Source organism: Copidosoma floridanum, unplaced genomic scaffold (assembly GCF_036245765.1).
Source record: "Copidosoma floridanum isolate Cflo_tuat_1 unplaced genomic scaffold, Cflo_Japanese_pri ptg000001l, whole genome shotgun sequence".
Lineage (NCBI taxonomy): Eukaryota > Metazoa > Arthropoda > Insecta > Hymenoptera > Encyrtidae > Copidosoma > Copidosoma floridanum.
The window spans coordinates 385425-396695 of record NW_028321878.1 but is presented as its reverse complement, the minus strand read 5'-3'; the positions used below and the strand labels follow the sequence as shown (position 1 = coordinate 396695).

At 42.1% G+C, this 11271-nt stretch overlaps 2 protein-coding genes across 2 annotated transcripts; one reads left to right on the top strand and one right to left on the bottom strand.

The window, feature by feature from the left end:
• Window positions 1-410: 410 nt before the first annotated feature.
• LOC106645000 (amino acid transporter heavy chain SLC3A1) lies at window positions 411-5601 on the bottom strand. The gene is made up of 7 exons (XM_089588499.1): window positions 5402-5601; window positions 5123-5318; window positions 4242-4381; window positions 3446-3639; window positions 2423-3365; window positions 2075-2343; window positions 411-1960 (listed from the first exon to the last, which is right to left on the bottom strand). Exons 1-7 carry the CDS (start codon window positions 5462-5464, stop codon window positions 1735-1737), a joined length of 2031 nt encoding a protein of 676 aa, XP_089444625.1. The 5' UTR covers window positions 5465-5601; the 3' UTR covers window positions 411-1734.
• Window positions 5602-9327: 3726 nt separating this feature from the next.
• LOC106645006 (mitochondrial basic amino acids transporter) lies at window positions 9328-10995 on the top strand. The gene is made up of 3 exons (XM_014360748.2): window positions 9328-9611; window positions 10039-10166; window positions 10275-10995. The coding sequence occupies exons 1-3, from the start codon at window positions 9578-9580 to the stop codon at window positions 10992-10994; spliced, it is 882 nt and encodes a 293-aa protein (XP_014216234.2). The 5' UTR covers window positions 9328-9577; the 3' UTR covers window position 10995.
• Window positions 10996-11271: the final 276 nt, after the last annotated feature.

Below are 11271 nucleotides of genomic sequence, written 5' to 3'. Positions count from 1 at the left end.
TATGACACCATCTTGGGCATTCGTATGTCGGGACAAAATTAAACCAATGTTAAAAATATACTTACTGTGTGAATCGTACTTTTTAAATTTTACCTACCGCAATTTACTCTAATTGTTTCAAAGATTTTTTTTTCTGTTGCTACCCCCCCTCCCCTCCCCTTTCTCTCTCTCGTACATTCACCATTTATAAAATATACATATACTTTGTTTTTAATATTCATTATACAATGGACGATAAAATGAGGATTTTTACTCAAACGGGGTCGAGTAGGTCTTATTTACTTTAAAAAAAAATAAATAAATACGATTCAAATACGCTTACACGAATGATACAGATTTATTTTTTAAAATATATTTTATTTCGTTTTTAAAGTTGCAAAATATATACCTGTATTACACGAAAGACAATTATATACTACTGTTTTTCAAAATTTCAATATTTCATCACTAACTCTTGGGAATCATTAATTTTTCGTTCAATAGTAACAATCAAACTTAATAATATCCGTCTTTAACAATGATAAAGTTTATGTTCATAATTATTGGAAAATCAACAATTCCTATGGTGTCAAGCAACTTTCTAAAAAGAATATCTCACATGTACCTAAATACTTCGTTACACATAAATTATTATATTGTTAAAAATAATACGTAGCCTCATAATCTGATGGCACATATCACACATAGCTGTCTAGATGTAAAAACCTAAACATTTAAAGAGACACGAGTTTATTTTTTAATTGTCAACATAAAAGAAATCAAAAAAGCGACACAAAATTAAGGAGTGTCGATATTTTGAGAGTTTGCTCAACAATCGGCTTGTAACTTTAATCAATAGATACTTCTCGTTTCTTTTAATTATATAGGTACCTAAGTAAATATCACTCGAGCTAACAAAACATTGAGCGTAATTACAGAAAATATTATTTTACATGATATTTTTGTACATTCAGATTCATACGAATAATTATAAAAGAAGATTTTAACAAAATATTGTGAGGTAGAGAAATATATCATGTTTCGCTTGTCATAATAAATGGATACTTTAATTTTTTTGAAGTATGATTAGGAAAAAAAATGCAGTAAAAAATACATGTGTAATTAGTCTTTGGTTGCCTCAGTCGTTCGCAATTATAAAAATTGTCATTAATGATTATATAGTTACAATAACATATCAAGAGTTTCGGTTTTGTTTTTGTTTTTTCTTTTTTTTTACTTTCAGCAAAATAAGTATCACATTTATTATTTTAGTTTAAGATATACATTCTTCAATACTCGAGTAATCTAAAAATAACAATTGTTTTAAAAATCTGAAAAAAAAAAAAAAAAAAAAAATATTAAGTACGCTATCATTTTCCATTTCATAGCTTTAGGAATTTTCAGAATACTCGTTGTAAGTATCTAATGCTGCTCATGTACACATGAGAGTATTTACACACGCATGAAACAAACTGGAATTCAGAATTTAAAATTTCAAAAAATCATGTAAACACATCATGACGAAATTCGTACATTGATGTTGAGTTTAAAAATTTAATAAAAAAAAGATACGTAAGACGCATCGACTTTTATAGGTATTCATCGCAACTTTCGAACTTTCGAACGTGTTGAGAAAGAAAAGTTTAGAAATTGGATCTCTGAATACTTGATAGATGAATGATGATTTCGTACTGCACGAAAAAAAAAGAAAAAAAAAAAAAAAAAAAAAGAGCAACCAAAAAAGGTAAAAAGAGTTCATTTGTCGAGTTTGATGACAAAAGCTTCGCCAGGCAGGATGGTCAATTCCTTGAAGTAAATGTTGCGATTTAGCTTGTGCTCGGGTCCGACGACCACGTAGCCTCCGTAGTAGAGCGACGACAAATCCTTCGTTCGACTGACAGGGCCAAGATTGGACACGAACACGTAAGTGTTTCTTCGAGGGTATCGCCGTTCAATCACAATCATCTCATCCGCAGTGTACCTGTATAAATTGTTTTTTTTTTTGCACAAAAAAAAAAAAAAAAAAAAAATTAAATAGAAAAAACAATGTCAAATATTTTCACGTAGCTGATAATTTGTAAGTGATTGCGCCTACCGAACATCGCAATTGGCCACGGGCTCGTTATTTTTGAGCACAGCTTTCACGTATATAGGTACAGCTTCCGCACGTAGTCTCAACATTTTCGACACGAGACCGGTTAAATTGGTCACAGCTGGCTTCGTAGACTTGAGCGTCCACGGTGTCGTGGTGCTCGCTAGGAATGCCTCATCGTTGGCATTGACATTGTCCCAGCGCATGGGCACCAGTTGGCCCAGAGGCTCGCCACCTCGCCGGCCATGACTTGCCGAACTTAAAATACCGATCTGAAAAAAAAAATTCATTTTCACGTCTCTTGTACGTTCAGTAGCGGGTGTTTTTGTTTCCACCAAAGTGTCGACGCACCTCGTCCCCGTAAAAAATACTAGGCGTGCCCGGCAGCATCATTCCCATCATGGCTATGGCAACGCTGGCGTTGGCGACCTTCAAGTTGGAGGCCAGCCTCAAAGTGTCGATGCTACCGGTGGACCAGTGGACCCACGGGTAATTGGCTTTTTGGAAGAGCGGTCCCTTCAGCACCTTCATCACCTGGTCCTTGATACTTTTCGTCCCATTGACGACGTCCAGCGTAACATCAACCAGACTAACTCTGCTGAGAATGGCACTTCTCGCGAGCTCCGAGTCAGTGGCCAGCGCCTTTTCGCTGCACACGAGTATCTTATCCGGGCCCACGATGGATTTCCAATGTCTCAGGGCGGCGGCGAAATTTATCTCGTAGGTGTAGTGCTCGAGGCCCTTCAGGTAAAAACCATCGACGTTCCTGCCGTGCCAGAACCTAATGGCCCGCGTGACAACGTTGTCGTCGAGCGGGTGAGGGCCAAAGGCCTCCGCCGGGACTTCCGGGGCCAAAAGAGCGCGCTTGGCCTCGCTACGGGAGGACGGCATAGGCAGGGCCGGTGATTCTCGCTCGTTGGGGCGGTCGGTGAGGTTGCGGTTCTCGGTGGCTCCGTCAAAGTTCTCGACGAACGGGTAGAGCGGCAGGTCGAGCACGAGGGCCATGTTTCTCTGGTGAATCGCAGATACCATTTTGGAAAAGTCGTCGAGGGTGCCGAGGGCCGGGTCTATTTCCGTCAGGCTCTCCAGTTCGGTGTAACGCTGGGGATACTTTGTCGACAAAAATATCGAGTTCAATCGTACCCCCTTGACCCCGAGGCCTTCCAGGTACTCCAGTCGATTCGTTATGCCCCGAAGGTCGCCGATCCCATCGTTTTTCACCGAGTCTTGGAAGGAGGCGGGGAATATTTCGTAAAACAGACTGCCTTGCCACCATTCGACCTTGGGGTCGCATCTAGTCCGACGCACGACAAACGATTACGATGCCATCAATGACAAGGTGTGATCAATTTCATTTTTCCCATTTCACTTTACCTTTTGGGCATGGTGTACAGCACGCCAATGACGAGGGCCACGCAGCCGGCAAAAACCGACATGAACGTCCAAAAACACGTTTTCCGGATAACGGGCCAGTTCCATTTCATGAAGCTGTAATCCTCCGGGGACTTTGGCACAACCAACTGTATCCCAGTTAGCGGGGGCTTACCGCTGTTGTCTTGGTTGTAAAACTAAACACGATGCATCTATGAGAAATCTCGACATATTGTACGTATATGCTGGTACGATATAGATGTACCTACATACCGTGACCTTAATAATTTTCAGTCTAAATTAATATTATAGTCACGGCACGTAAGTACCTCCATCAGATATAGATGTACTAGCATACGGCGCACTTTGGACTCGATCATTAAATTATATAGCTAGTGTGAATGACTCGACAGAGCATTATTACTATTTACTCTCGATCGATTGTATATATTTATTATTATAATGTTTGTAAGTGGCTATACCTACGAATACGGTCGCAACAAAAATGCCAACGGTACTGGGAGTTGGCAAGTTGGCAGCGTCGTTGAATTAAAGCTTATACGCGCGCTTGCCTATATATACATATATACACACTCAATGGATTGATGAAGCAAAAAAACGCAAAAGAGATACCTCATCAGCTAAATGCTATCGTTTGATATGGTACGTTTCGTAAACATGGCGTAGGTAATTAAATACGCGTAAAAGGTGAGTATGTGAGTAGGTATGTACATAGGGTGAGGTTGACTCGCGGCTAGAAATTAATAGTATAATATGTATATGCGTGTGTGTATCTTACCAGGGCTTGTGCATCGGGAGCCAAATGGGTGTACGCGGTATTCAATTGAGTAAGTAATTGCGTGCAAACTGGCTCGTTAGTGTCGCTACTGCTGCCGCTGTTGCTGCTCGTTTCGACCATCGGATCTCGTGAAGTTGGTTCTGAAAGTCACATCTTGACTCAATTTATTAAATCCTCACCGGGCTCATCTCTTTACATTCGCCGGTTGTCAAGCTGACGCAACGATAATTATATTGCACGTGTATTTCATCATTTTATTGTACTTGCTGATTACTTGAAATAATTGAAGGCTTTATTTTTAAAGCGTTTTCAATTATTTGAATTGGGTAGGTATAACGGTATACATATATATATTATGTACGTACATACCAATCAATTTGAAATAAACTGGTGTCGAGTCTCGTCGACAAATCATTTGAGCGAATCATCGATATCATAAAATTAACGATCCAACGAAAGACGAGGAAAAATCGCCTCCTTAACAAGCGGTTTCAGCACACGCGTATATTATAATATCAAATATTACAGAGTCACGTTGTATGATGTTACATCCAAGTTAGAGCCGATTAATTTTTTTTTTTTTTTTGGTACAGGCACAAAGAGACGAAACTCTATACACGCAACCAACATTCGATACAGTATACGAGTATACCCGCGTGATGAAATGAAACTTGTTACGGAATTCAGCGAGCTCCCATTACGTTCTCAAATGACAAGCTCTAGTATAAGTATCTACATATAGGCGCAAGAAAGGTAATTGCGCGATGGACGAAATGAAAGAAAAAAGTGTTGAACAAAATGTTATGACAATTGAATTTTTTAACGAAAATGAATCAATTGCCTGTGCGGGGATCTCAAGTGCGGGTGCGCGCGTAACTCACCGTCGTCCATTCCTTTGCACGAGCTGTTGACGATGTTGAGGAAGGCGAGTCCGTCTTCGGAGTTGATGTTGTTCAGCGACTCGTCCAGGGGCGTATCGGCGCGAGCCATGAACGCGCTCCTGTCGTCCAGGGTACTTTGCACGAGCTTCACGGGCGGGCTCGGAGTCAAGAGCGGACAATCCGAGGTTTCCTCGTCCTTCCGACAAAATTTTACTCGATTAATCTGTCGCTGCCAAAAATGGGCATGCCGTGGGTATGAAAAAAAAACAACTGACAGACCTGTTGATCGATGGCCCGCGTAATTGGCAGCGTCAAACGCCCATCTGGCTTAGGAACGCTCATTTTACAAAGTCACCGGGACGCACTGCGGTCCAACACTTGGTATGTTTTCAAACACTCTGATGATTACGGTTACCTCCTACACCGCGCTGCGAATAAAATTATTCATCATTTTTCTCGCAGCTTTGAATTTTTCGATACTCGCACAACATTCGCTCGTTTATTTGTTTTTTGTTTTTTCAACAAATCTATTTTGCATTTGATGCTCGTACACATTATGAAACTTCAAGAGTGCATTGTCAAGTGATTTTAAGAAAGACTCCCTCCGTGTTGTATTGGACACAATAGTTGAGTAATTTTTTTGAAGCAGGTAATAATACATCGAGGAAGATATACGTTGTTAGAGCACAATATACCGCACGAAAGAGCTTAACTCTACCAGACGCGCAAGTGATGCAATCGGTTTCCTTTCATGACATCAAAATACTTAATCGATAGCGCTCGCGGACATTGATGGTTATTTTTTAAAAGTGCATGCAAGGTGCTTTTATTTTAATACTTTCATTTTATGAGATGTTAAAAAAAATCATTCACTCCGATCGCTCGGTCTATCCACGTACAACCTATTTCAAGTATAGCATGCATAAATGTATCATTACGTTACTTGGACAATACTCGCATATAAAATAACACAAAATTACATTTGAGAGAAAATCATCCAATACCATGGGACATGGCTTTAAGATACCTCTTTCAGCTAAATAATAATAATGATAATTTGTCGTGCACTGAAAAATTGTATTATATACTTAGTTAAAAAAATGTTCAAAGTTGTATAAACACTTAACGCGCCGTTCTTTGTACCACAGCCAGTAGAACAAGACTGTCGGCACAGGACAGTCACAATAGCAAGAGTTGTATATACACTGGGTGTGCGTCGTCGCAAAAAAAAACTATACAGATGCGGGTTGCGTCCACTATTATAAGAAGCAAACGCGCTCGCGAGCCCACGTGACTCCGAGTGGACATGCACGTGAGAGAGAGAAAGAGGGGCTGATGGAGGGGTTCTACATATATATATATAAGCACATACACGCACATTACCTATACCTACTATACAAAAAAAAGGTGATGTGTTATGCTTATTATGTGCATGTCCAACGGATGTGGATTCGCGTATACACTTTTGGTGATGCGGAAGGTAGTTATTCAAGTGATGGGTGTATTCCACAAGGGAAAGCTTCCGATTGAATGGTGGATTCGAACCTACAGTCTACGATTTGCCATCTATCGGATGTGTACCCACTAACTAAGTAAAGCAGCAGAGCTTTTTTGCATTTGCTCTGTTATTACAATATTTTGTGTGTGCACGATTCAAGGAGATAATATCAGGTACTCACCTGTAAACACGGCTGTATAGGCGTGGAGCTGAGGAAAAACCAGAACGTGAAAGGTTCACATCCGTCAAAGTGGCGAGTCCCAACTGCACGGCCGAGCAGCTTGCAAGCTCAGGGTGCCGAGCGGCGGGTCACCGTGTACCATAGTGTGTGTGCGAGGTTCTTCCGCACAGCACACACACGTAGCACAGGGTGTATAATTAGCAACACATCCGCAGCCGAGTCTGCGCGTGTTTTTCTCCGCATGTATTGCATGAGCTGTGGAGCACAGCATTGGATGATGGTATCCTGCTTTTGCTCATCATTCTATACGACTTTTTTTTTTCTTCTCAATCTTATCGGTCGTTTTTTCCATAACGGAATTTGCCGCGGTTTTACAAAGTTTGGGTAAATTTCCTGGTGGACCGCGGAATAACAGGCGCTGGCGCGTGGGGCAAGTCAAAAGTAAGCTGCGCCGAAAGCTCTTGTACAGCCTGTGCCCACTTGCGCGAGCGAGGCCTGCGCCGGGGAGAAAATCAATGAAACGCTCGTGATTTATCGTCAGGGTAGAGAGGAAGCTCCCCGACAAACGCGGCAGCGCTCGACTTGACCGGCGCCTCATTTCAGGGGCTTTTATCGTTGTACCGATGCTTCCATCTACTCGTCGGACGGCAAAACTGTATGCACACACTCTGCCCATCAGTGCCGATACTCATTGAGCACTTGAATGCACCAAGTATCTCAAAACTCATTCACTTTTTTGCTCTCTGTGATACGATGGATGAAAGTTGTGTCACTGATTATTCCCTAAATTTGATAACTCTCGGAAGCCCAAAATAATGACAAATCAAAATTGCCATCAAGATAAGTTATTGGCAATAGGTCAAGGTACAACATTATGATTAAATTATGCAGCTGGTGATAAGCAGAGATTGAAATTTTTTTTTTTTTTTTTTTTTCATTTCATAATATACAATTTTTTTTCTCCAAATGCATGAATACGGGTCATCTCGGAAGTTTATCTTTCATGAGTAAAATGATTTTTAAACTTTTTTTCCTCACAAGTTTATTGTTTGCTTCCAACATCCGGTATCAACTAGGCCATTTGCAAGATTCAAGAGACAAATATTAGTAACGTCACGTTTTATCTTGAAAATAATGACAAGGTCTAAGTGGTATCTGACATAATCAAAACAAGATGATCGCATCGAGAAATCAATTTTCATAAGATTATTAGTTATTAGTTGTAATTGACACTTTTTAAACTGCAAGGTGATAATTATCAGAAAAACAGTAGAAATTCCAAAAAAAAAAAATTTTTCTTTAGCACTAAGAAAGGTAAAAAGAAAAAAATAATGAAAAAATTAACCGTCCAAAAGTTATAAAATTGAAAAAAAAAAAAAAAAAAAAAAAAAAAAAAAAAAAAAATTATCCACCTCAATTAGTAGTACTTTGTGACCAGTACAACGGTAAAAATTGTGTTGAATTATAACTTTTTAATCCTTTCAAGTAACAGAATCCTATGCTTGATGAATTGTATTTAATATCTAAGTATAGCCTCGTTGAATTTCTAAGACAAAAGTTCTTACATTAACGAAAATAGATGGTCACTGATAAAATGTTTCAGTAATGTTTTTATCGTAGAAAAAAAAAAAAAAAAAAAAAGAGGATAAAGTGCGGACGGCATCTCAAACGCACAAGCGTAAAATTTATCAGGAAATATGACTTCAATAATATTATAGTTATGAAAGCACAAGGTGATTTTCCCCCGATTGCTTATCAGGGTTACGAAAACGAGCTCGATAGCAGCGTGCTTGAAAAAAAAAAAAAAAAAAAAAAAAAAAAAAAAAAAAAAAAAAAAAGTTTTTTTTCTGCATCGAAAAAAGTCTCAATATTAGTCTTGTGAGATGTGTCGTTCTCAACTCATACGAACGAAGTACGTATACAAGTCGACCCGAAGCATCGGCCACTCGCTCGTTTCCCAAAATCATGCACATACATCAATAAAACGATACGGCGTGTATCTCTGCCACGCAATCATGCCCCATACGCGATGTATGGTATACATACACAATCACGTATCTATATTTTTTTTTCTTGGCCACTGAAAACGTACGTGTTGCGCCCCTCTCTTTGTCGAGCTCCTTCGCTGCGTCGGAAGAGGAGATTTTGTGTTTTTACCGTCCGCACGCAAGAGCTGGCACTCGTGTATCTTCTCCGCAGCCACTGACTCGCCGCAGATAGCGCGCGCGATTTATCATTGCCCCAGCCCTCGTCGGTTCGGCGATTCGTCTCGAGATCGAGGATCGAGACTTTAGCCTTTCAGTCACTCCGTGCCGGACGTTCGAAATCGTTTCACGAGTTCCGTGTGCTTCCAACGTTGATGAACTATTTACGCAAGTGCCAGTGGTGATCGGGGGATCGTTGGTCTACATCGGCAAAAATTGTCTGTTGGTGGTGCCGTTAGGCGGGGGCGGTTAGAAATGATTTGGATGCGCTCGATGTAATTTCTTTTCAAAGCACCTTTTTTACGGAAAGAGGGAAAAAGAGAAAAAAAAGAAAAGAGAGAATCCCGCTGCAGGTGCACTTGCAGCCGGAAAGCTGGATCGTCGGACGGGGCTACGGGGTGCCGCAGAAGAGAGGAGTTGCGAAACTTTGTGGTGCAGTGGCTCGGAGTTTACATGGATCCCGAGTTGGCGATCGGCGACGACGATTATACCGGAGTAGTCGACGATCGAGGAAACCCGTCGGCGCTCGGTTCCCACGGGGAAGCCGCTGTGGCCCCTGACGGCTGCAGGCCATGGCTCTCGACTTCTTCGCTGGCTGCCTCGGAGGTGAGGAATCATCATTGTCACCTTTTTTTTTTTTTTTTTTTTTTTTTTCCTCCCCTTTCGAGCAAACAAACAACAACAATGCGGTAACCCTGCGCATGTGAGCACCGACGGTCAATAATAAACCATATCGGTTTAGTTTCCGCCCGCGTTATCGCCCCTTCAATGTTTATCTAAACAACACTGCCTAACACATACATCAAGCAAAAGTAGGTACACTTGCGTACAACATAATATAACAGTAGCAGCAGTGACCTCCGCACTCGTGACGGACTTTTTTTTTTTTTTTTTTTTTACATATGGCACGTCCACACACACGTACCCATAACCAGGGCTATAACCGAGTCCCCCATTGTATTATTCGTTTGCCCCTCGAGTAATGAGCCGTAGGTGATGCATATACGTGTAATGATCCCGCGGGTTGTGACAGGCTGTGCAGGTATTGTGGTTGGATATCCTCTTGATACCGTCAAGGTTCACATTCAGACGCAAGACCATCGGAATCCCAAGTACAGGGGAACGTGGCACTGCTTCCGGACGCTGCTTGCCCAACACTCGGTAAACACATGTACCTATAATAATTATTGTACGCATATACATATATGTGTGGGTGCTCGTGAAGAAAAAAAAAAAAAAAAAAAAAAAAAAAAATTGTAACTCCAACAGGTAGCCGGACTGTACAGGGGCATGTCGTCGCCGATGGCCGGCGTCGCCTTTATAAACGCCGTTGTCTTTGGTATATACGGTCAGAGCCGAAAGTACCTCGAGCAGCAGCAGCGGCAGAACGAGGGCTCACCGGCGGCCGAGCTCGAGCTGAGCGGTCACTTTGTCGCCGGGGTGATGGCGGGCGTGGCCCAGTCGCCCGTGGCCAGCCCCATGGAGCTCGCCAAGACGCGGTTGCAGCTACAGAAGCGGGACATAGGAGGGACGACGAGAGCAGTGGCCCACGGTCCGGTCCAGTGTTTGCTAGCGATTCACCGGGCAAAAGGGTTACGGGGTGTATTCAGCGGCCTCGGGGTCACGGTGCTTCGGGAGGCCCCGAGTTTCGGGGTGTACTTCGCCTCGTACGAGCTCCTCGTGCGCTCGCCCAACGAGCCCCAACGGGCCACCTCGACGTGGCGGGTACTCCTCGCGGGCGGGTTGGCCGGGAGCGCCTCCTGGATCGTCTCGTATCCGGTGGACGTGGTCAAGTCGAGGCTGCAGGCCGACACCTCGGCCAAGTACAACGGAGCCATCGACTGCTTCCGCAAGTCGGTCACTTCCGAGGGCTACGGCTGCCTCTTCCGGGGCCTCAGCTCCACCATCTTAAGGGCCTTTCCCACCAACGCCGCCACCTTTGCCGTCGTCACGTGGATTTGTACCCGATGGCCCACTACCACGCCCTGATCCCCACTTTCTTTTCCATTGTTCTTTAGCAATATCAACATTATATACATACTATATTACCATCATCATCATCATCATCATCATCATTATTATTATCATTATTATTTGCTGCACATTTTACTTACATTGTTTCATTTGTCCCTGCAAGCAAACGTATATTATAACGCATCATCTTGTTCGCGTAACCTCTCACTGCCGCCACTTCAAAGTTAATCTTATTTTATTTTTTATACTTGCAATTGAAACGCCATACGGTTGAGCGATGATTATAACTGTC